The sequence below is a fragment of the Myxocyprinus asiaticus genome, chromosome 29 (assembly GCF_019703515.2).
Source record: "Myxocyprinus asiaticus isolate MX2 ecotype Aquarium Trade chromosome 29, UBuf_Myxa_2, whole genome shotgun sequence".
In the NCBI taxonomy this organism is placed as follows: domain Eukaryota; kingdom Metazoa; phylum Chordata; class Actinopteri; order Cypriniformes; family Catostomidae; genus Myxocyprinus; species Myxocyprinus asiaticus.
Genome location: NC_059372.1, coordinates 20,999,416 through 21,026,318, shown reverse-complemented (window position 1 = coordinate 21,026,318; position 26,903 = coordinate 20,999,416). Strand labels below are relative to the sequence as shown.

Below are 26,903 nucleotides of genomic sequence, written 5' to 3'. Positions count from 1 at the left end.
TGTAGTTGGTTATGTAATGCAAACATTAAAATGTATTGCCTAGCAAGTCAAGCGCTATAGTAAAAGTGTTTTGTTGTCATAAGATAGCATTCTGTGAGAAACAGAGCGAAGAAACTGATAAACTGCTATTTTACATGTGAATTGTGTGAAAGTGAATAAAAGTAATTGTTGTTGTACCTCTAGTGTTCATTTCACCATGAAAGTGCAGAGTTGCGTACAACGAGCTATGTTTAAATCATTTTGCAAAATGTAGGGCTAGTAATGTGATTTTATGTGACCATGCCTGATGTCTTAGCAGTGTGACAAATGTGGGAAGAATATAAAATTTCAAAATAACCACTTTCCCATGAAGTTACTTGAAAGTGAAAGCAACAGTAGAGTAGTGTAATGCTATACTTCTGTCTGAAAGCATCACATTATATTCGTGGGAAAAGCTGTTGAATCTAACACACTGTATCCATTATTTTCGAAGAAAAAAGTCAGTTAATTTACTTATGCAGTTTATGACCCCATGTCTATACACAAGCTGTAAACAATTGAAATTGGTAGTGGTCTAATGGATAAGAATCTGATCTGCAAACAAAGGTTTCTAGTTTTATCACAACCAGGGATGGGATTACAATTACAATCAAGCCACTTTAGTGAGGCACCTAGATTATTCCAGAAGACTCACCATTAAATTATTGAACTGCAATTCAATTTCAGAAAGAAAAAGGCAAATGACAAATAATTACAGGAATCTATAGCATCTGATACGACTGTCTCAAGTTATTATCAAAGTAATGGGATTCTGACAAATCAGAATACATAAAAAAGTATGTGCAAACTCTCCACTCCTTTCTTTTCTCACACACCTTCCCCATTTCCTCTTGCCTAACTAAACAAAGCACTTCCTACCATTAATAATCCATTCCGAATATGACAATTGTTGAAAAATAGATGCAGACTTGGAGAAATGAAGAAAAAATTATAACAAACTGTCTATTTGAGTTTCTATCATCTTGTTACCATAGCTACAGCTGTCATATGGATTGGTCTCTATACAAGCTTGGTTACTGTTTAACCTCTCCACCCACATTTGCCCAGATTAGGAAAATCAATAAGATAACAGGAGTACCGGCCTTACCTTGCGCCAGCAACACCTTCCCCAGAAACACAGTGGGCTGTGCAAAACTTATATGTGTTTATTCCTCAATTTTTAAACATAATAGAGAAAAAACACTCAAATATAGTTGTGGGGAGCAGAGGAACCGACATGGTCAATGTTAACTCTCAGGTTAACACCCATATGGATCTACCATATGGTAAGTACTCCATCTCTTCCACTCTTTAGATAACAGCTTTCAGAAAAAAAATTGTGGAACGCTGCGGCGTCTTGCTGATGTTGAATGGACATTTTGTTCTCTGACATTTAATCCAATATGGTAGCTATCTTCGCCATTCGTGAGAGCTTTTCATGCACAACTGTAATTTGGGAGGTGTGGCAACTCCATGATGAGTGCTAAACAGGGCCTATTTGCAGGAGGGAGATTAATCGTGTGGACAGAGTGGCATAAGTTCCTCTTTTCTCGCTGTAGTTTAATGACTCAGTGTACTCTGGATAAAGTGCTGCACTGGAACAAAGCGAGCATTATAGATGATCTCTAAAGCTTTAGTCTTCACACCAAACCGGACATGATGTTGTCTTAAGGATACAGCTGTTTAATGTAGCTAGAAAATACAGCAAGATTTTCTGCATGTGTCAAGACAAAGTCTTCTGATTCTATCTCAGTTCTTAATTGCATGACAATGCATTTGTTTACATTCAAGAATTTGGCAGACACTTTTATCCAAAGTGACAGTAAATTCAAGCTATACATTTGATCAGTTTGTGATTGAATGAAAATACTATATGCTACTATTTATGTCAAGACCTTTTAAAAATCTTTGAAAATTGTAGATGAAAATGGCCCATAACTTATACATATAATTGAAAGTTAAATTAAGCATTCGGTTGCCTTTTTTACATTTTCAATTCATACATAGAAAAAAATATAAACACATACATTCAATAGGTCATCTGTGATTCTTTAGAATAAGAAGTTAACATGTCGTCATTAGTTTTAGGAATGAATGCACAATGCTTTGCATTTAGCAACATAGGATGCAAAACGTCTGAGTAAACTTGACATACCTTTGTTCAGTGTGTCACATATACCGACACCCGCTTCAGTCAACTCCTTGTGGCCAGCAACTGGTGGCTTGCTCACTTGAAATATACTTTCTAACAATCATATATTAAAGAAGTTGATGTCATAATTCAGCATCTCAAAGTGTCTTTTGATACATTTTGTTAAACAAGTATAGCATTATAATCATATGCCATCATTTGCATGAACTTAGTGGAGTATTTATGGCTACATGTTTGTCTCAGAGTAGCTCTAGTGTATTCTAAAACATTTATATTACAGTTGCATAGTCTTGGCATTGTCTTTTCTATCTGTCTTTTTGTGTAGACACAGAATGCTGTCAGGGACTGTTGAGGTAAATCCAAGTAGCAGCAGACACAGAATAATTTAGAATATGGCACAAGTATATTAGTATATTAGCATATTAGCATTTTTTTTTAAAATTATTATTATTTTGTTTACAGTTGGTAACATTTACAATGTGGTTGTAAACATTATCATTATAATATTCATTATAACTCAATAGTTAACATGAACTAACAATGACAAATAATTGTACAGCATATACAGTATTAATCTTGGTTAATGCTCATTTCTGCACATGCTAATAAATTCTGAATAACACTTTACAATAAGGTTTTATTTGTTAACATTAGTTAACTACAGTAATTAACATGGTCTAACAATGAACAATAATTTAACAGCATTTATTAATCGTATTCAATGTTAATTTTGACATATTGCTTCTATTTTTTTTTTTTTTTTTAATTAGAAGAAGTATATGTTAACATTTGGTTATGCATTATTTTCATAAATTACATTAACAAAGATTAATAAATGCTATAAAAAACAATTTTCATTGTTGGTTCATGATAACTAATGAATGTACTAATGTTAACAAATAGAACCTTATTGTAAAGAGTTACCTAACTATTTTAACATTAGTTAATGAATGCATTATAAACTAACAATGAACAACAGTATATTTATAAACAAACATTAATCAAGATTAATAAATGCTACAAAAATGATTGTTGTTGATTCATGATATCTTATGCACTACCTAATGTTAATGCATAAAATCTTATTATCATAATTTCCAATACTTTTTCTATGCAACCACAACAGCTAGCTTTAACCTTCCCTATTTATACAACAATGATATTGAAAAAAGAATTAATGAGAGGTTTCAGTGTGGTGTGACTCTCTCATAACTGAATCATTCACAATCACTATGCTTTTATAAAGGCCAAATACTGCAGGACTCTCTTGCATTGAGAATGATCATTAAGAAAATATAATATTACAGCTGAATAAATCTTGGAAGTATCTTGCATATGAGGACTGGGATGCATGAATTGCTTGACTGTTACAAACAGCACAAATAGTTTCCCTGCAAATTTAGAAGGATCTCCCTCGAAAGTAAAAACAACAAGCGCTCTTGAACACCTCATGCCCTCTGTTTGCCCTGAAATGCTAAATGAGTTTGTGGTGGAGGTCCAGTGGCTCCATTGTTGATTCAGAGGCTGTTCAAGGCTAAAACAAGCAGAAACCATATATAGTAAGTGGAATTTTGCTAAAAGGAGAACACCTTCAATAAACTTTTTTCTAAGTTTTAGAAAAATGTGTTCCTTATCCATAGTCATTTCAGAAGAGTTTCTTTCTCCTGCTCACAGAAAAACTGATCTCTATTTAGCATGCAGCAAGGTTTCGAGAGGTGTTCAGGCCTGGAATTAGGCAATTTCATCCAGATTTCCAGAATGTTTTATACTTTTAATCTTATCCTGCTCAAGTTTTTACCTCTCTTGGGATAAGAGTGGACAATCCATATAGGCTACAAGATATCATGGGGTCCAAAAATCCACTACTGAAAATTTAATTTAGCATTTTTCAAATGTAATACTATTTTTTCATTACAAAATATTTGATCAGCATAACAATTTGATTAAAAAGTAAAAAAATAAAATATATATTTTTTTTAAATTAACATGAATATCTGAATTTCATAGTATTTGGTACCCTTTTGCTTTAATGACAGCATGCACTTGAGCTGGCCTGAACTCCACAATTTTGTACAACACCTGATGATCAATGTTATCCAACATGATTTGAGAATGTTTCAAAGAGCATGTTGTGTGCTTCAATGGAAGCAAGGAAATCTGACCTTTAATGACCTTTAAATTAAATTTGGAATCCCAGATTTTCAGTGTTGACTTTCAGACTCCTCAATATATAGAGTACATCCACAACTTCCATACTATAACAATGCATAACAAAATTTCTGCATATGAGGATTGTGGATTGAACTAAACATGATAGACTAAAAATGCTGTGTTGTTTTGTGCTCTAGAGAAGTTTTGCAAAAAGCAGCAGAATCAATTAAATCAAATCACATACTGGAGTCTCAACTCACCATTAAAGGGATAGTTCACCCAAAAATGAAAATTCTCTGATAATTTACTCACCCTCATGCCATCTGAGATGTGTATAACATTCTTTCTTCTGCAAAACACTTTTGAAGATTTGTAGAAAAAGATCCAGGCTCAGCAGGTCCTTAGAATCTGAGAGGATTGTGATTAGAAATTTGTAGATAGTCAGCATAACAGTAATCCATTTTATCTCCAGCAGTGACATTAATGTCTTCTAAAGGGAATTGATCAATTTGTGTGCGAAAAAGAATGATATTTAAGCACTTTTTAACTATAAAAGTTTGCTTCCAGTCAGGTGATGACGAATGGCAGAATTTACCCGAGTGCTCCTGTGATGCAAGCGCGTTGGCACGTTCCTTCGACTCACTGGTTGTGTGTCTGTCTGCGTCTGTCAACGCCTGAGTGGAAGTGATCTTTTACAGTTAAAAAGTGCTTAAATATTGTTGTTTTTTGCACACAAAGTGATCGATTCGCTTTAGAAGACATTAATGTTACCACTGGAGATAGGATGGATTACTCTTATGCTGGCTATCTGTGCTCTTTGGACCTACAAATATCTAATCACCATCCTCTGCCATTCAAAGGACCTGCTGAGCCTGGATCTTTTTCTACAAATCTTCAAAAGTGTTTTGCAGAAGAAAGAAAGTCATACACATCTCAGATGGCATGAGGGTGAGTAAATTATCAGAGAATTTTCATTTTTTGGGTGAACTGTCCCTTTAACTCCCATAGAGTTACAAATTAGCTTGTTGCTAAGGTAACAAGTGACACTTCAATAACCATATAAAATATATACCAAACACAAATACTGGCTAAACTAGTAAATTTTTTATTATATTTTTTTTTAACTAACTTATACTTTTCAGTAAATAATAAAATATCTTTGTTATTTTTATAAATATATTTAGAATTGACATTTCTCTCGCCTTCGTCACCAGTCTTGGATTAATTTTTCCATGGAGCTTGTCACAATGCATTCTGTGATGGCCTTATCCATGAAGGATATATGTGCAAATTGTGCAAATCTGTAAATAAGGTACTTTAGAAGGCAGTGTAATTTTGCTGCATATTGGAAGCTCGCTTATGATACCTTAAAATGCTTTTGGAACAGAAATTATGTTTTCTATACATTTGTGGTAGAGTTCAGATGCATCAGGAGTGCGAGATATGAATTATGCGATTTGTACACTTGACACTATAAGACCATGTGCTCAAGCCCCCAGTGAAATCTCATTGTGACAGGCATTAAGGGATTAGGTGAGTTGCCGGTCAGCGTGTGTGTTGCAGTGAGAACAGTGGCTCCCACATTCACAGATACACATAGAGGACCGAATGGGCAGGCGGTTGTGTGGAGGAGGTTGAGGAGCAGGGGCCTGCCAGCTCTCAGTACCACTAAGTGCAGGATGTATGAAGAACATGGCAGTGGGTACTTCAACACTACACCAGGTACAGGAGTGTGAGGGCTGCATAGATTCACTCTTTTAGTGAAAGTAGTCTGTGTAAAAGACTATGAAGGGAGGCCCTGCAGTTTGTTTATCTGCTAAACGGAGAGAGTTGTTGTTGTGGCGTTCATGAAAAGCAGTGCAATTTCCTTGCAGTTTGTTGAAAAGATGAAACAAGACATGAAAAAGAGTAATGAAACTTGAATGAATGCTAATGAAGCGAACAGTTTAAATACTAATAGTTATCTAAAAAAAAATATTAAAAAAAATAGTTGACTCAACTTAAGCTTGATTTTTTACTATTCTTATTAGTTTAAGTCAAGTTACTGTTACTCTGTAAACCCTAAAGTTATAATTAATAAAAAATAATCAAGTGGTCCTACTTAAACATACTTGAAATGTCACATTTGGAATCATAACTCAAATATATCAGTTCTTAAACTTTAGCTTTAAGCTCTACTAAAAACAAATTATCAGATACAATATTGCTGCTGTGTGGAATACTAGAAGACATTTTTGCATGAATAAATAATGTATGTTTTGTCAAGACAAGGGAACTAATGAGAAATACAATAATTGTTATTAAGAATTAATACAGTTTTAGCTCTTTTGACTATTGTTGTTGTTTTGTTGTAGCTGGTAGATAGTTGTGATCTGTGTAAAGTCACCAAAATTCAAGCTGTTCTTCTCTACTCAAATGTAAATAAAGTACTTTAACAAAGTGTATATTTATGTGCACTAATACGTACTGAGGAGAATCCATGTGCTCAATGGCTAACCTAGTCATAATTTCCCTGTGAAACTTGAGGCATAACTCAATTTAAATGATTAAATACAAACAATTATTCGTTAACCATAGATGAGTTAAGTTTACTTGTAACTAGTTAGCTGCACTTAAATAATTAAATTCACTTTACTTGAGCCAAATAAGTATGTTTACTTAGACAACGCATGCAAACTGATTGCCTTAAAAATCTAAGTAAGGTCATTATTCAGTTTTACAGTGAAAACATACAGGAATATAATAATGTTTTAAAACCAAAAATGCTTCCAAAGAATTGTTATGACTCACATTTAGCTTCAGATTTTAATGGTACAGTTTGAAAATACTCACTGCATACCAGAAGCAACAATTTGATATTTACCTATAAATCTGTAGAGCCTGTGGTTCTCCTCAGTGTCTGTGTGAGGTCCATGCAGGGCTGGAGGAATTTGAAAGATAGATGTAAAAGATAGTTTTGCCCACATGGAGGAGCTGCTTAATAGTAACAGGAGCAGTTTTCATTACATTTATTGATGGTGACTGGGCACACTAAAATCTTGATACACTCAGATATATTTCTTAAAATATCTTAGTTTGGTTGTTTTATTCCAGCAGTAAACACATTTGACTTTGCACTCACTATATATAAACTATATTAACAGTGGTTCCAAAAAGTATTTGGACATTCAAGCCACACTTAAATTAGCCTATATGAATGTCATTCCATTAGATATCAACCATGTTATCAAACCAAGAGGTATTTATATATTATATTTATAATATACAGTATATGAAAAGTGTATTTGTATATATATAAAAATACACTTTTCATTATAAAACAATAAATATACCATTCAAAATGAACTACAGCTGTGGTCACTCTGCTAAGACGTGTGTGAACATGAGGGAAATTTCATACATCTACTAAAATGACCTAAACAACTTTTAATCAGTTGATTAAAAGTAATTGCTGAGATCTAGAATAATTTGTTTGTGAACTTGGTTTGATATTTTGTTTCTAATGCAAGGAAATTCAAACAGATTTAGGTGACAGTTTACAATAAAGCTGTATTTCTTAGAATTAGTTAACACTATTGTAAACAATGAATAACACACTCTGTGTGTGAAAAAAAAAAAAAAAAAAAAAACAACTCTTTGGCTGAACTTGATTTAATCATTAGTGGTTCCACATATTTTAGGGTGACCATACGTCCTCTTTTTCCCGGACATGTCCTCTTTTTCGGACTTTAAAAAAGCGTCCGGCCGGGATTTGTAAATTTGCGAAAATGTCCGGGATTCGGCTTTAGTTGCATTATGATGTGCATCTGTCTAATACTTCATTGTGTGTGCGCGCATATTTTTGTAAGTCCCGCCTTCTCGCACACCAATTGGTCGATTATAAGAGGCTTGCAGCAACTATTGGCCAAATTCCTGCCTGTCAATCTCTCCGCGAACGCGCAAAGCGCTGCTGTGTTCGGCGTCAAACAGTTGCTTGACAGTAGCAGCAAATGACAGCTGAGTGGAAACAATGCCCAAACGAAAGTGCAAATTTACAGAAGATTTGCACAAAAAATTCTCATGCTTTCATCCAGATCGAGATCCGTGGGAAGCAGAATGTATGACATGTAAAGCTGGCACTTATGAGTCAGTTGCTAATAAAGGTACAAGTGATTTAGAAGCACACATTAGCTCTGCGAAGCATAAAGGGTCAGCAAAAGGTGAAAGTTCATCAGATAAATTAACGGACTACTTTTTGCAACCAGGTAAAATAGTTATCACATTGCTTCATTTTCCATGGCCATTCAAAATAATAGTAATAGTAAATGAAGGTACACTCATGGCATCAAATATTTATTTTAGTACATGGACATTCAAAAAAATGTTGGAAATTTTTTATTTATTTATATATATTTATGTTATGCTAATAGAGTGTCTTTTTCACTGTATTAAAGTTTGCATTCATAGTAACACTGTTTTGAACCCTATTATTCCAACCTACCCCATACACCCCCAGCAAAAAAAAAGAAAAAAAAAAAGGTGTCCTCTTTTTAGAAAACCAGAATATGGTCACCCTAACATATTTGAAATGAGATTTCTTAAATTAAAATTGCCTTGTAATTTCAACATAAATATTTCAAGTAGCAATACTTCAACTGAATCAAGAAAACCCAACACAATTTCACATGTCAAAATAACTCAAATGAAACTCTTTTAGTGATATGCTAACTAGTGACAGGAAATGTTAGCATGCAAATACATGCTGGTGGGAAGCACTACTGCATGCCACTTGGTCACTATGCTGGTTAGCACAGCAATTGTTGGATAAAGCAATATGTAGAATACTCAAATCGTATTGGTCCTCAACTTAGGATCAAGCTCCACTCTTCAACATGATGCTAACCCCCAAAACTACAACATAACAAAACATTAAACACTAACAACTCTTCCCCTTTAATATCATCTTGCACAAAGGCACATAAAATAACACTTAATTTGAATATTTACTCTCCCTGGGGCCTGGGTAGCTCAGCGAGTATTGACGCTGACTATCACCCCTGGAGTTGCAAGTTCGAATCCAGGGCATTCTGAGTGACTCCAGCCACGTCTCCTAAGCAACCAAATTGGCCCGGTTGCTAGGGAGGGTAGAGTCACATAGGGTAATCTCCTCGTGGTCACGATTAGGGGTTCTCGCTCTCAATGAGGCGTGTGGTAAATTGTGTGTGGATCGCGGAGAGTAGCATGAGCCTCCACATGCTGGGAGAAAACATTTACTCTCCCTGTCGAGTTCTATGCAGAGCATGCTGGAAACTAGAAATCCTCTGCCCAGTTTCAGTTAACCGAACAAAAAATATTAATGTTGTCCCAATGCAAATGGATCATGTAAAGTTGAATCAACTCAGTTAATTTAAGTTCCCTTGGTCACATACATTTGTTTTTTTTAATAAAATGAACAAGGGAGGATTGAGTAAAACTAACAATAGTTAAAGTTCATTTTTTTTACTAAATACTGTAACAACATTTATTAATCTTGGTTCATTTAAATTTATATACTGTATAAACTAATATTTTTTCATTAAACGTTGTATACATTAACAAACAATGAACAGCAGTATTTTGATAAATTAACACTAATTAACATTAAGATTAATAAATGCTTAAAAAACATTCATGATATCTAATGCATTAAATAATGTTAAAGAATATAACCTTATTGTAAAGTGTTACTCCTTTTTTAATTGTGGCTTAAATCTCTAAAAACTTTAATGCTTTAAAACTTTGAGCTGACAGACCAAAATCCTAAGACTCTAATGAACAACAGAGAAAAGAGTATGTCCTGTACAGAGTGTCCTAAATGTCTTTAAAATGGTTAAACAATAATCACAATGGAAAAAATGTCACATTCATTCCACAATCATATAATATCTTTGTACTACTGTGATTTTCAAAATCCATAGAGCACAAAAAATTAAAAACAGACTAAACTGCAATAACAAATAACTGATTATAAACCAATTTATAAGCCATGCATGACTCAATAGCTTAGATAAACTGGGGTAAGGTTAAACTTGTTTGGGCAAAATGTTCCATGAGTTGTACACTGTGATGAAAAGGTGATTGATTGGTGATAACAAGTGAGTGATAACTGTCCACGCAGCATCACTGAGCCTGCAAATATGATTGGGTCAATGGGCACACTGATTTTCAGCAAAAAAAAAAAAAAACAAACAAAAAAAAACAGTTAATCATTGAAAGAGCCTTATCAGAAGATGTGATTGATTTACAAAAAGAGCATTGCTCTAAATGTTTATTGATGCAATTGTTTACTTGTGTAATGTGCAGAGAGCTTTTGTAATATAATGAAAGAAACAGAGCAGCTTAATCATTTCAGTAGCATGTTCACACATTTTATTTAATCCCTTAATGGAAACCTGTGATCACTTGACGAAGGAGCTAAGCATCACAACTGCAACCCATCAGGAAAAAATCCTATCACAGGCTTTATCGTGTTTCTGATGGAAAGCATGACAGAGATAAGCAGAAAGTAATAGCAATGGTTGGCTGGTCCAAATCTGAATTTTATTTATTTATTTATTTATTTTTTTTTGCCGAATGCATTATTACCCAATGATTTTGCATTTTAAACAGGAATACTTTATGGAGACAGTGCATTATTAGGCCCTATAGGGGTTTATGATTACCCAGACTACAAATACCCTGATGGGTGATGACATGGGAGCTTCATAGATAACTGTGTCTGTTAATAGTTATGGAGGAAGCTGGTTCAGTCTCAGACAGCCCTTAAGAAATTGCATTTGCTTGATGTTATTTGGTATCTCTTTTAAAGTGAAAACACTGCTAAAAGAAATGTTTTGATACTGTATGCATTGACAATCAGAAAGCCAAAGCCAACAATATTTTAAATATATCAACTATATCTAACTATAAAAAAATGCTAACCTGCAATTGTTACCTTAAGGAGCTATTTCTACCTGATCTAACCTTTAAAATTAGTTTTGTTGGTGTAGCCTACCTAATGTAGACATGTTGATTCAGATATGTTAAATAATATTTTTTTGACATGAATCAAACCAGTTCATTTAGATGTTACCACATGAAGCCCATTTTTAGGTTAACATTTTTTTATTTACACACAGAAAAAGTTTATAAGAAAGAGCAATTGAATTTCAGTTGTAAAAAGCTGTAAAACTTTCCCATGGCCTGTAAGGTTTTGGTTTAAGTATCAGTTACAGGCAACATCTGTGGATTACATATTGGCATGAATTACAGATTTGCTTGTAACTTGATTTTACACCATGGCTATGTATTAAAAGCTGTATGCTTGTACACCTATTGTTTGTCAGGGTTACATGAGATGGTCCTCCATTCCATAGCACTGATAACAGTTTGATTAGCAAATGGTTTGCATTCTTCCATCTGTTCTTGCTGGAAGCTTAATTGTCAGAATGAGTTTTATCATGTCTACACAAAATCAGCTGACCGAAATGGGTGTCTTGAGATCACCAGGAAATGATGAAATATACTATTAAAGTTGAAAATGAACAATCAACTTAGGAACAGAATGAATGGAAATGTACATCTCTCGCTGCACATATTCTGACCTAAATGTCATTTGGCATCTGATTTAAATTAACAGGCCTTTAAAAAGCACCACAACTTGATGAAACTCAAAAGTAAAAGTTTAGACAGAGGGGAGGGGCATTATTCATGCTTATCAGTCCCCTACTCACTCAGTTTGGAATGATATATTTAAAAAAAACCTTACATTAACATTGCACCAGTTTAAAATTGAATCAAAAGCAAATTATACAGAATATAGTCCAGATGTTGATTTCCATAAAGCAAAATATAGGCTAAATATTTTGCCCTCAAAGACAAGGGAGGCATGAGCTGTGTGGTTTGCACATAACCAACCATTCTGTTGACAATCTGTTGTGTGTTCACTATGTCGCCATACTCGCATATCTGTGCCATCTACCCCAGTCAAGTGGCTTTTCACTGACCTCAAATGTGCTGTGGCAAGCATATTGCCTCTGTCTTCTCCCATTCCTATGGAACAAAGCTTCATAAAAAGCATTGTTTGAAAACCAAAGAAAACAAAACAATGTATTCCCATGTAAGACATATCAGGTACTCCAAGATGATGTTATTCCATGTAGGCCACCAATTCCACAAGCTGTGAATTACAACCACTTTTGTAGTACTACTTGTTAGTCCCATTTGGTCAGACAGGTGAAATGAAAAAAGTGATTGGAGAGAAAGTACAAATAGGCAGTGGTTACAAATGGAGTTTGGTCAGTGGTCGGAGATCCTTATTGTGGAGATAGACAGGACTTTGTTCACAAACTGGAGTTTGAAGTTTCAAAGGGGAAAATAGGCAGTTACATCAGTTGTGAGCAACCCTCTGACTTTTAGCCCCAGGCGGTATGGGTGACTGATTTTAGTGCAGAACATGACATCGCTGTGTGAGGAGACGATCAGGGCAGGACATGTGCTATGTAATATTGTCTTCTATGATGAGACTCAAAGTACACTTGTTGCACTGTGCTGCAGTGTGCATGTAAACATCTGTCTCGGGCCATCAATGATTATAGCAGTGCTCTGTTTCATGGGTTGTAACTCTGCCATAGATATGCCATGTGGGCAGCGATCAGAATTTGTTTACCATGAGATTAGAGATATTTGGGTTTCAAATAGTGATCCAGTTGATTTGACTTTGTTGTACTGGTTGGGTCTAAAATGGTTTGGTCTCTGTGTTCACAGTAACAGAGGGTTTAGGGGAGGAGAATGGAGTGAGATGAGAGTGTTAAACCATTAAAATATAATCAACAAGTGTGATTCAAGGTTGATTAAACTTGACTTAACTTGATTAAAAGCCTGGTTAAAATAAAAAACAAAGAAGGCTGTGATTAATAGATGACGACAATGTTTTGTTAGTGAGGAAATTGAGGATTGATAATTCATTGTTTTAGAGAAACCCTGGACATGTGCAAAGCGTGTCCATGTACTTCATTTTAACCAATATCAAGATTTTAGGTTGAAATTACGTTTTTCACCTTTGTAATCACCTTTTTGCCTTAGTTAGAACTAGTTAAGTTTAAATAGTTCTGTAGTGTGACAAAAAATTTGTGAAAGTACAAATATTCAATTTAGTCTCTCAAATACACTAGATGATAAAAGCTGCATGTACAGTATAATAATTATAAAAGAACAAAAGGCTGGTTAAAATAGTTATAGATTGAGCATGTATATTTTACAACACTATAAAACTTAATAATAATAATAATAATTAAATTGTTACTGTACTAATACTATAGTAACTAATACTTTAATTATTAAAGGAATATTGTGTGTTCAATACAAGTTAAGCTACATCGACAGCATTTGTGACATAATGTAGATTACCACAAAAAATATTTTCGACTTGTCCCTCCTTTTTGTTAATAGAAGTAAAAATCGAGATTACAGTGAGGCACTTACAATGGAATGATCCAATTAAAAGCAGAAATGTGAAGCTTATAATTATATAAAAAGACTTTACAACATGAATTCTTCTGTTAACCGCTTCATCTCTGGGGCATTTTGGGACTGCCGAATTTTTCACACTCAAATTTGAAAGTTTACCTTTTACACACACAGTGGACTAATTGCCAAAATGTTGTCTAATTTTTCTTATCCTAACTTTATAAGCATCTAATTCTTCACTCCATCTCCCTCCAAACAGTCTTATTTTATTCCACTAGATTCAGTTCATGCACCACCTCCATTGTTTTATCAAATATCTTGGCCTCTGAGTGGACTAGAAGCTCAATATAGGAGTCATTAGAAAGCTGAGATTCATTACTTTGCAATCATATATAACATTTTATCATCAATAGTTGATAACATATATTCCCAATTAATTGTTTTGCATGTTTTTCCTGCTGGACCGCATATTTTGTTCTGGATATCTAAGATATAGCATTGGATTATTCACACAAGCAATCTCACAGACAAGTAAAAATGGTAAATTGTTTAGAAAACTGTCCAAGGTAAAAGCAAATATAAAGTTTTTAACTATTTGGGGCTTACAGCAGCAGTGATCGGCGCATAAAAGAGATGTTTGTATTTTATGTCTTACAGAAATCATATTTCACTTTGTGATTCTTTTAAAAATCTTACTAACTGTGGTATTAGGCAGCAAAATAAACTGTACAGTCACTTTTCTCAGAATGGGAGCTTTCATTTGATATATGAGTTGTCTATTTACGTGCTACTTGAAAGACTTTTATATTCATATTAATATTTCTACCACATGACCTCTAGGTGGTGCTAATTTGTAATGGGAATGTTTTCAGGCCTTTGTTATTTTATGTAACATAAATGCAGTGATCTATGAAAAGTTCAGATTCTAAGCTTTCAAATGATACCACAAATGCCTGACATATGTATTTTGAGACTTGAACATTTTAAGCGTAAACGTTTTTCGTGACATAGCGCCTCCTTTTGGACCAACTGGCGAGTCTGCAGAGTTGTAGAGGTTAAATCTCGGGTATAATTTGAGTTGTAAAGTTGTTTAAATCGTTGTTTTTGCGACGGACTACTATATTACTGGGATTACAATGTTTACGCCGTTACATCATCATGGCAACGAAGTTGTAAATTTGGCTATAACTTTACTCACAAAAGGTTAGTAAGCGATTTTATCACACTAAAATCATGTTAAACACACATATTGTTTTTGTCTTGCGGCTATACATTTGAAACAGTGAGTATTTTAACGTTTACAGAGTAGCCCCATTTACCTTCCTTGAAAAGTGCCACACTGTAACCCAGATTTGTGCTTTTTTTTTTAAAGAAAAAGAGGGACAAGATGAAATAAATTTTTGTGGTAATCAACATTATGTCACAAATGCTGTCGATTAAGCCTAACACATATTGAACGCAGAATATTTCTTTAATAATATAGTAGATAATTTATCTATAAATCTTTTATTTAAATCAAATTCAAAAATTCCTTTTTTCAAAAGTAATTATTTATTTACATCTAATGGCCTGACACATTAAAGTACATGAGTGACACATGAATACAAGTTTATGAATACATAGCCAAACCCACCTTTTAATTCCACATCAGCATACTTGCAGATTTAGATCTTTTAAATAGGTTTGTTCACCAATAGGCTTTGCCCATGTAAGGTAATGATCTAATGCAGTTATCTGTGCCTACCTGCTCTGATTGTTGAGTTGCATGTGAGCAAAGACCATAACTGTACAGATTATACTTTATAGAGGTCATTCCTTACTTCAGAGAGATGTGGAGATGTGAGCTGCGATAAGGAATTTAATGGTGACTCAGATAAGATTTGTCCATTGTGAGTCATTCCTGTACACTGATTGTCATTACTATTTTTTTTATTAAGTAATTATTGGTGAAGTGAGAACAAATAAGTATTCCTTATTCACATAAAATAGCCAGATGTTTTAGTGTACAAAATCTATACAGATACAGCTCTCAAAATTTGTAGATACCCTGAAATTTGTTAAGGACTGTTTGAGATTTACCATCTAAACATCCTCATGTTAGAACTCACTAAGCTAAGCATTAAAAAAACCACACAGTCTCTACATACTGTAAACCTACATATCATATACATACTGTATTTTCCTATGAATGTAATTCACTTTTTTATGCCTTTATACATTTTAGTATCCTTTTAACTACACAAGTAACTGATGTCTATGGAATACATTCAGACAAGCTTTCTTGTGAGTTTAGGTGTTTTCCAGCCTATTCAAAGCCAACTCAGCACATTTATCCCACAGAGATAGTCAGGTGGGATGTGCATTTATTAGATAATAAACAGAGTCTGTGCTGTTTTAGCAAGCTTAACATAAATAGATAATCCCACATTGTCATTATATTTCACCCAAAAGAGTAAATGAATTTAAACACTGAACAAACAAAAGGATGAATAGAAACACTACTATGACACTTCCGTTTCATTCAACAAAGAAACAAATTTACATTGCATGAATTTATCTGTGTACACTGTGTTGTGGACAGCACACTCAGTGATATTTAGGTTGTTTACTCTGATAGCATGTTAGTCATCTCTTCTCTACATAGTATATACTTTGGGCAGGTTGACATGAGGTCCTTTAGCCTGATTTTAAAGGCTTCAGTGCAGTCTGAACTGAGGAACGTTGACCTGTGGGTTGTTCTGTTGCTTTCTACTTTTCAAATATACATACTTGCCTCTGTTTGCCTTGGCTCACTTATGTACTTAAAGTTGGTATTTGCGTAACTGTAAAATTTTCCTGTTTGAGTAACCAGTCGTTCTATCCTCTCCAATGAATGTTAGGACATTGGTTGTTCTACTAATTCAGCATGTCACACACAAAACCGATGTTTATCACTTTAGGATTTTTTCCTTGATTAGTTAGAATCAAAGCTCTGGATACTGTTTTGTGTTAAAATCATTGTGGATTAATATAGTAGATTCATCTATTTCTAATTGATCTTACCCATCAAGGTACATTTTTTTTGTCACCTAAATGTTTTTTTGTTGTTGTTTTTTTTTTTACAGTGTACCAGGTGTCACCAAACCTTATTTACAGTTAAAGCAACAAAGGCTAGCTTTGTATGACTTTGATGTAGAGAAACCAGAAAAGAAATTTCTACTGGAACAGAGTTGTGTATCACGTGCATATGCAGAATGTTCAACAGAACAATGAGTTCTTTTACATAAAGGCCACAATTTTTACACTGTGTAAGTTATTGCTGTTGTTTATTGTGCTAGAATTAACAGAGATTTAGCAAACATGTAATTTGCACATTGAAATGTGGTGGACTAGTTATTCTCAATCTGATCTATTGGAATGTTCAATATGATTAAGCTTTCCTGTCATTAATAACACAACCTAGCCGGTCAATTAAAGGGATAGCTAACCCAAAACTAGAAATTCTGTCATTAACTCTGATTAACCCTCATGTTGTTCCAAACCCCATATGACCTCCTTTCGATATTAGGAAGAATGTTTGCCTCATTCGCCATTCACTTACATTGAATTCTTTAAAATTCCAATTTTCCACTTGTGCACCACAGAAGAAAGAATGTCATATGGGTTTGGAATAACATGAGAATGATTAAATTACAAAATTGTCATTTTTGGGTAAACTATTATTTTTCTACTTTTATTGATCTCTTGAAACCTTATTGAGGACCTGAAGTATGAAGCACAGTGTGGAAGGTAGTTGAGACTGACTATCCTGCAAACTTCTTCCATTAATGAATTTAGGGCAATGAAACAGAACATAAGACAGTAAAACCCCCTGATTGTCTTTGTCCGTGAAAAAACAACTCTGATTTAGCACTAAAGAAGCTTTAATCATTAACACAAGGGCCATCCCACTCCAGACTGGGGCCGTGCCCGGGGAGGAGGCCTGGACTGTCAATCACAGCAAGCCTCATCTTTGCTCTTGAGGACATGGCCCCTGTCACTCAAAGGTGTCTACTCCTCAGAGGGGAGGGGCTTGGCCTGTGAGGGGGTGTCCAAACTCTGTAGAGAGGACAAGTCTTTCCCCCCGCCATCAGGTAGCTGAGAATGCGCTTGTCCAAACCACTAGTAGACATGGAGATGGCAGACTATAGCGAGGCCTTGGACCCAGCCTACACCACCCTGGAGTTTGAAAATATGCAAGTGCTTGCAATGAGCACAGGTGAGTCATCCACTTGGATATTAGACCCCACGGTGAACTTTGAGACCTTTACTGACTTATATAGGCTACTGAAACTATGGTCAAGTGATGGAGGCTGATTTTAACAAGGCTGAAAGTTTATAGTTACAGGAAAAGCCATTGTTCAGAGATATCTTTGCATTGCCTGGCAGGATTGGCAAGCTTGTAACCTCTTGCACAGAACACCCAATGGTGACTGTAAAAGTCAATAGAAAATGCATTTTTAAGTAGAAGATAAGAAGCACAGTATGCCCTATCTTGCAGACATGGTACTCTAGAAGAACAAGAAGAAAGAAAGTGTCAGTTCATTCGTCTCCTCTTGCTTGTTCTCATAAAAATGGCTTTGGATAAAATGACTTGTTTGGATAGTATTCCCAGAAGTTTGACACCCAGCATGAATGATTACTGAGAAAGGAAAGCGTCATGTAAATGTTTTGCAGCCAAGTGTCCCATGTCTAGGTTTTATGCAACAAATTGATATCCATTGATATCTGATCTGGCAAAGTAATCTAATATGTATGGTAAAGTTATTTAAAGTTTTAGAAAAGCAGTAAAATAATAAACAATATCTTCTCTCTGTAGATGAAGGTGAGTCAATTTGATACATTTATAAACATTTAGGTATTGGAGGGATTCACTGACATTTGAGCTTGATTGACATTTGCTAATCGAAGCACACATAAGAACTTTTATTTTGATTGACCCCAATATCAATGGCAGTCACATTAGCATTCAGTGTGGAGGGGGTTTCATCAATAGTGTATAACAATTTTTTTTTATTAACATTTTATTACTAAATGAAATTATTATTATTTTTTTCTGTTCAAAATCATTTTATTTTAATCACACATATTTTTGCACTATAGTCTATGAGAAGACTCTCTCACAAATTATTTTCCATTTAGATGATCATTACATAATCACTGATGAGCCATTTACCCAGTTTTGCCTTTGATCAGCCAAAGTCATTATGTTGGTTTTAATGTAATTACCTCTAATTGCTTCTCTAGCATAAAAATGAACATTTCACAACTCTTCCAACCTTCCTTTGAAATTATGAATTAGGTTAATATGACATATTGTCATTGACAAACAACATAATACAATCAAATGAACCAAATGTAAGTCTTGGAGTTTAATCATGTATCTAATGTTTATTTATTTGTATGATTATTAAGTTCATAGACATAGTTTAATGTGTTTAGTAGGTCATCAGTAACACTGATTTGAGTTAATATAATGAAACATGATCTTGTTATAGCTTTAGTACAGAATATAGTAATAATCACTTTTGGATTTTTAAGCAAACAGTCATTTCCAGCACATTTTAATCATGGTAATCTACAGCTAATGATTTAGAAGTAAAAATATATTTTGTTAACGTATTTTTGCACCTCATGACCTTTCCCCCATTTAGGTCTGGTCTGGAATCAGGAGTCTGACTAATTCAATCTGCAATCCAAATATTTAGGCCTCAGTATTCAATATAGTCCAGTCTTTCATAGTCCCTATTATAAGAACGTCATATTTGTTGCACAAAAACGTAATAAAACAGCAAAGTGAATTATCCACCCCATTTGGCTTTCTTGAGAGTGTTCCATCCCATTAAGTTCTCTAAATTCAAGATCCTTGTAATTTCAGACTCCTCACCAGCTGAGAGTGCCAACATGAATGCTGCCAACCACTTAGGGTCGGGCACCCTATGCGCCATCTGTGGAGATCGGGCCACAGGCAAGCACTATGGAGCCTCCAGCTGTGACGGCTGCAAAGGCTTCTTCAGACGCAGCGTACGCAAAAACCACATGTACTCCTGCAGGTCAGAAACTAACAACCTTCAGTAACACCATAGCATTGTTGAATTCTGCAAACAAGCTAAACTCTCATTGGCATAGAAGAGTTCATTAACCATCTGATGTGCTAAATAAACATTTGGTTTCTTTATGCTTTTGTTGCAGGTTCAACAGACAGTGCATAGTGGACAAAGACAAGAGAAATCAATGTCGATACTGTAGACTAAAGAAGTGTTTTCGAGCAGGGATGAAGAAGGAAGGTACTTGCTCCTGTTAGATCACATTCAACTAATGCTATTAAAGAAATAAAGACAAAGATTCCCCCCCGTTTGGGAGGTAAGGGGATGAGGAAAGCCATTGGTGGGGCAAATAGAAGATGTTGCAACTGCGGGGTGAGAGCGAGTGAGAGCCATGTTGTTAATGATCACTCAACAATGCAGCAAGGTCTATGTCTGGTTTATGCTGAACAAATAGTGTAGAGCCATCATAACTACACACTGATAAAAAGCGCAACCTTGAGGTCTCCCCACCTCTCACAAAGTCTGCTAATATCCCTCATCTCTGCTATCTCAATTGGTTGTCGGAACTGGATGGCATTCATTGCTGCTGATAATAAAAGACTGAGTTTAAGTGGTCTTTTCCAGAGTTGTTTTTATGTTCAACATGCACAGGTAGGCATTCCATTTGTATTTTTAATGATTTAAATTTTTTTGTCTTCAGCTGTGCAGAATGAAAGAGACAGGATTAGCACTAGAAGATCCAGCTATGAAGACAGCAGTTTACCCTCCATAAATGCACTTATTCAAGCAGATGTCCTTTCTAGACAGGTATATATCTTATGAAGTATAAGCACACTTTAAAGGTGAAGTGTGTAATTTCTGTACCTCAAGAGACACCTACGGAATTGAAATTTTAAATAATTATTGTTTTCATACCTGTCTCCTGAACACAACCCCCATTAGCCATTAGATGGAAAACAGATAGTCCCGCCCCCAAACGTATGCCATTTGTTGAGCCAGTGTTGGTGTGTTGAGCTCAAAATATAGTCAGTTCTGTATTATGTTTCTATTTAGCAAACAGTCCTTTCCAGCACATTTCCATCATGGTGATTCACAGCTAATTGATTTAGGAGTAAATATTTTTTTGAAAGTCATGTACCCCGTGACCTTTCCCCATTTAACTCTGGTCTGGAATCAGGAGTTTGACTGGTTCAATCTGCAATCCAAATATTTAGGCCTCTAAATTCAATATAGTTCTATATTTAATAGTCCCTTTTGTAAGTAGATCATATTTGTTGTCAAAAACTTGATAAAAACCAGTAAACAAAGTGAATAATTTGCCTTGAAGATCCTTGAATGTTGCTGTATTGACCTGGTCGGGTTGCTTAAACAAACAAAGCAATGTTTTGAAAGAAATGGATTTCTTTTCATTTTCTCTGTATATTAAACTGGGATAGGAGATTTTAAGTATTTTAACATTGAAAAATTACACACTTGACCTTAAATTGATCGTTCAAATCTTGTCAAATGATGCATGATATACATATATGGGAAAAATAACATATATTCGTAATGGTATTGTGTAGATCTCATCACCAGGACCTATCATGAATGGTGACATCAGAATGAAGAAGGTAGCCACTATAACTGATGTGTGTGAGTCTATGAAACAACAGCTGCTGGTGCTGGTTGAATGGGCCAAATACATCCCTGCTTTCTGCGACCTTCCCCTGGATGATCAGGTAGGATGAGAGCAGCCTCTTAAATGGATAGTTCACCAAAAAAAGAAAAAAAAAATGTATTTATTATTACTCTTTCCTACTTTCTTCTGTGGAACACAAACCTAGATGTTAGTCAGAGGCCCTGTCCCAATACCCACACTTGCGGTCTTGGCCACTTGAGTGCATGTGCACGCGACAGGAAGTAAGTGTTCAAGACTGTCCCATGTCTAAAACATGCCAAAGCTCAGTGCACTTAACCCATACTAAATCCACACTAGTGCAAATACCGCTTCGGAGCAGTCTTTCAGGCTAAGTGTATCCCAGAGTTCATCACGTTCAGGAGCCACACCCCGCCTAACTGAGTGATCGGCATATTTTATATAATATGTTTAGGATGACTTAATATCAGCATCATAATTACAAAATATTATTTATGTGTATATTTATATACCTCTTTGATTTCCTTCTTGCCCAGTAATTACTTTATTTTGTTTGTTCTTGCCTAATACTGCTGGTCATTTTGGACATTTATCAGCCAGTGTGGCATACAATATGCGGTCTAGTAAATGTTGTTTTAAAATAAAAAAAATGTATCAACTAGTACCACAGTTTCTCTCTCATCTTTATGTATATAAAATGTACATTTTAATGCTTTTTATTTGTTGTATGAAACCACATTCTGATAAGCTGTGTAAAGCAGTCTTTGGTCGTCTTATATAAATGACCAAAAAGCCAAAGCTTTTTGTTAAATATAATTTAAATGGTTTGTACTAGTAGCTATTAATGGATCACAAAGGTTTATAGAATAAAGTTTTTTTGTTTGTTTGTTTTTTTTTAAGTTCTATGCAGTATATTGAAAAAAAAAAGTAGAATGAAATTGCAGTTATGGACAACGCAATTTTACAGTTAAACAGTTTAATGTTTAATGTGCAAAGTATTGTAAATCAAAATGAGTAAAAATAATTAACTTTTACAATTATTTTCACACAATAAAAACATTATACAAATTTTTTACTTACATATTTTCTACAGCACAATACACTTCCAACAACCAGTAATGTATTAATAAATGAAAAGATGGGTAAAATTTTCGGTTATTTATTATTTTAAGTAGGCTATAATAGTCACTGCAACCAAAAACAATCAGTCTTCCGCTGAGTGAAAAGACAAAAACAGCTGTCGCGAACAGCACCAACATCCTTAAATCTATGAGTGTCCGCATAAAATCTCATTTTGTGTTCCATGGAATAAAAACATCATACAGGTTTGGAACAACATGAAGGTGTGTGAATGATGGCTGAATTTTAATGTATGGGTGAGCTACTCCTTTAATTAGCTAAAAACGCAGTTCCAAAAGATAGATGTCATGGAAATTGTTGTGAACAAATTCAAATGTGGGCTTAATTTGGAAATAAGGTTCAGAGATCCTTAGTTTGGGTGGTTAATGTATTTTGATGGCTCAAGTTAGAATATGATGAGCTGGTTTGAAAGTTACATCTTTTCTTGAGACATTCAGAATCATTAACATGCTGTGCACTGAGGCATGCTAACTGATAGAGTGTTTAGCTGTGTGTGAGAGCGCTACAAATGGCATCTTCTCACACAAATACACACGTGAATAACAAACATGTGCATACATGAATACCTGCCTAATTTTGCCTGCATGTAAGGTCTATTTATAATGGTGCAATTTGGATTTTTCAAGTGAAAGTCAGCTGGTTTCTACTGGACATTTCATCAGTGGTGGAAAGAGTACTTATTTTTTAACTTAAGTAAAAGTACTGCTAATGAAGAAATACTTCACTTGAGTACAAGTACTGAGAAATATTATGACTCAAGTAACAGTAAATAAGTAGTTTGCCGAAAAACTACTCAAGTAATTACGTTACAAGTTACTTTATGAAAATTATATTATATAGTATATACACTTCCATTTTTAGAACACAAAGACATTTTTTTTCTTGAAAGAAATTGATGCTTCCTTTCACCAAGGATGCATTAAATTGATCAAAAATACTGCCAAAATCATTAATTATTATTACAGTTTGAAATAATTGTTTTAAGTGGTATTTATTAAAACATTTTCTTTACCCATGATGGCAAACATATACTGTGTCACCTATTCCTTACAAAAGCTTTCTAAAGTGTTAATTTGGTACTGCGGGCTTCCGCCGTGCCGCACACAGCGCGTTTTAGTTTCACTGATATACAGTATATATATATATATATATATATATATATATATATATATATATATATATATATATATATATATATACAGGATTGGGAGGGTTACTTTTGAAATGTATTCCACTACAGATTACAGAATACATGCTGTAAAATGTAATTTGTAACGTATTCCGTTAGATTACACAAGGTAAGTAACGTATTCTAAATACTTTGGATTACTTCTTCAGCACTGGTAGATTTTTTCACTTGTTTTGATTATAAAAACTCTGCCAATACAGTAAGACAAAATACACGTTAAAAATACATTCTCTGAAAAACTTAAATATCTTATGCAGTGTTGTTTCTAAAACAAGATCAAGCAAACTGAAAGGATTTTTAGATATTTTTATAGAAAAACAATACAAAAATTATTATCAAAAATAGGATTTTTGCCCTAATATCAAAGGTCTTACTAGAAAAAAAAGAAATTATGATCCAACGTGAATTGTCTTGATAAATAAATATGATCATGCCTGGTAACGTGCATGTAAAATGGCTAGAAATAGCATTTTAGCTTAACGTAAAGCTGACAATTTACACAAGGTTTATTTCTATTTCTTCTGCTCCAAACTTCAAACGTACTTCTCCGTCTGCTCGTACGAATGTAACACATCATAAGAAAGTGTTTTACCGCTGTTCAAATGCACTTTGGATTGCATAATTTATATGTATAATTGTTTTCCATCTACATTTATGCATTTGGCAGACGCTTTTATCCAAAGCAACTTACAGTATACTTAATACAGGGACAATACCCCTGGAGCAACCTGGAGTTAAGTGCCTTGCACAAGGACACAATGGTGGTGGCTGTGGGGATCGAACCAGCAACCAGTAACCTGATTACCAGTTATGTGCTTTAGCCCACTATGCCACCACCACTCCTGAAAGGACTAAATATTAAATGAAACAAATGACAATAAAATGCAAAGTAATCTCTTTAGTAATCAAAATACTAAATACCAATGGAATACAGTTACTTATATTTTGTATTTTAAATGTGTAATCCCATTACATGTATTCCATTACTCCCCAACTCTGTATATATATATAGAACTGGATCGCTGATGCAACGGTAAACTGCCAGCAGGAGGTGAAGACACCGCAAGTGTTCGAGCGGCCATCTTGTTGTGCCCAAGCTCTCATAGAGCATCAATGACTGACAGGTGAAAACGCCCCCGTTTCACCGTCTCTGACCTCTGGATACGACAGTCACATTTCATCCACTAGTGACAATCATGTTTAATGTTTAATTTGCTCGTTGTGGATAATTCATTACGAGGGAGAAGATATACGCTGATCGGATCGCGATGTCAGAGCATCCACCTGCCCCGGTTCTTAGTCTATCAATGCAGCACAACGATCACCAAAGGAAGCATCAAAACTGTCCACAGGTTGTAAGGAAAAGCTGTAATATCTGCTTGTTTAGGGTGACAGTATGTCTTTACCCCTGAAAGGGATGTTAAAAACTGGGGATTTCTAAATCACCTTAAATGCCTGGATTTGCTTGTTTTCATATTAAAGTGTTCTCTGTAGTCATACATGGATACATGTCATATATATGTGTTCGTTTGCCATTTAAACCTAGCTTATAAATTAAATTTTAACCAAATTTTGTTTTTGCATATCTCCCTCTCTGCATGCCCACTGCGTGTGTTTGGTAGAGGGAGAGCGTGCTCATTTTTAAGTGACAAAGAACAAGGCACTTTTTTGATGAAAACATAAAACAAGTAACTCTGAACAAACACTTCGATGTTCACAATAAAGAAGTCTGAAAATGTCTGTTTGTGTCTTTCCTCAGTTTCAGTGAACTTGTTTATATTCAGCTGATCTGTTCGCTGATGAAGTTTGTTAGAGGTGGATACTGTTTGATATAGATACACATAACTCGCTTGGGCTTTCAAGAAACAGGAAAAATTCCCGACTTTAAATAAATAAATAATTAGATGTCAAGGACGTTTGCGTTGTAAGGATGTACATGCAGATTTCAGTCGGAGATTGAATGACTAATGTTTACTCGCTGAAATAAGATAGGGAATTGGAATTGGAATTCTGACAGAAGATAGAACATTGGAATATTTGGGCATAGCAGTATGATGGATCAGTGGCTTCACTGTTATGACATCATGAGTAAACCAGTTCTATATTATATATCAGTTTTTAGTTCATAAATAGAATTTTCCCAAAAATTTAGACATACTGTGTATTTTTTTGTACTTTGTAATTGTGGTGAAAAATAACTGTAGCGAAGTTGAATACTTAATTTTTAATCAACTCAAGTACTTTTATTTAATTATATTTAAAAAAGTAGAAACATTTGAAAAATGTACTCAAGTACTGTAACGAGAGTAATTACTTTCCACCTCTGCATTTCATTCAGACAAAAAAACTTTCTAACCAAACGAATGCATATTCTTTCCTCTCAGGTTGCCTTGCTGCGTGCTCATGCTGGAGAGCATCTCCTAATAGGTGCAGCCAAACGTTCCATGCTGTATAAAGACATTTTACTATTAGGTAAGCAACAAAGAAAGACACATTGAGAATACAGTAATGAATTAAAAACTTAAACTTGCTGTGTAAAGTTGGTGTGAGTTTATGTGCTTGAAGAATCTGTCACTATTGTGGTCATTAAGTAGCTACTGAGGTTCAAAGCACACAGCAACTTCAAAATTCAGGTTTGAGGCATTGTGTCATTTATGTTGTAGAACAAAATGTGCAAGTCTCTTCAAGTAGCCTAATGTCAACCACAGACTTTACTAATACATAAAAAACTGCTATTCTAGTGTAAAAAACCTATTGGAAAATCATGAGGCAAATGGCGAATTAGTTTTCCATGTTGGCCTACAAATAGACATCATGACTGAACAGCTTTATTTCTATTGCAACTCCTTTTTAGATTTGACCAATGTTTTACCTCAGAATGTTTCATGTTTCTCACAGGTAATGATCATATTATTCCTCGAAACTGCCCCGAGTTGGAGGTGAGCCGAGTGGCTGTCAGGATCCTGGACGAGTTAGTTTTTCCCTTCCAGGATCTCCAGATCGATGACAATGAATATGCTTGCTTGAAGGCCATCGTATTCTTCGATCCAGGTAGATAAATATTCCTGAAACTGAAACAAAACT

The 26,903-nt window shown here is 34.7% G+C and overlaps 1 protein-coding gene across 2 annotated transcripts in view; it reads left to right on the top strand.

Annotated features, from left to right (window-relative positions):
- Positions 1–1,141: 1,141 nt before the first annotated feature.
- The window catches only part of LOC127419608 (hepatocyte nuclear factor 4-alpha-like), a 29,424-nt gene continuing 3,662 nt past the window's right edge, over positions 1,142–26,903 (top strand). Inside the window, exons 1-7 of one of the 2 annotated variants that reach the window (XM_051661139.1) lie at positions 1,142–1,304; positions 19,683–19,857; positions 19,997–20,091; positions 20,552–20,658; positions 21,417–21,572; positions 26,204–26,291; positions 26,718–26,870. In XM_051661139.1, coding sequence (XP_051517099.1) covers positions 1,256–1,304; positions 19,683–19,857; positions 19,997–20,091; positions 20,552–20,658; positions 21,417–21,572; positions 26,204–26,291; positions 26,718–26,870 — 823 coding nt within the window. In that variant the 5' untranslated portion in view covers positions 1,142–1,255. Of the gene's footprint in view, positions 1,305–17,903; positions 18,024–19,682; positions 19,858–19,996; positions 20,092–20,551; positions 20,659–21,416; positions 21,573–26,203; positions 26,292–26,717; positions 26,871–26,903 lie in introns of those variants that run through there. The other variant, XM_051661138.1, reaches the window with a different exon arrangement.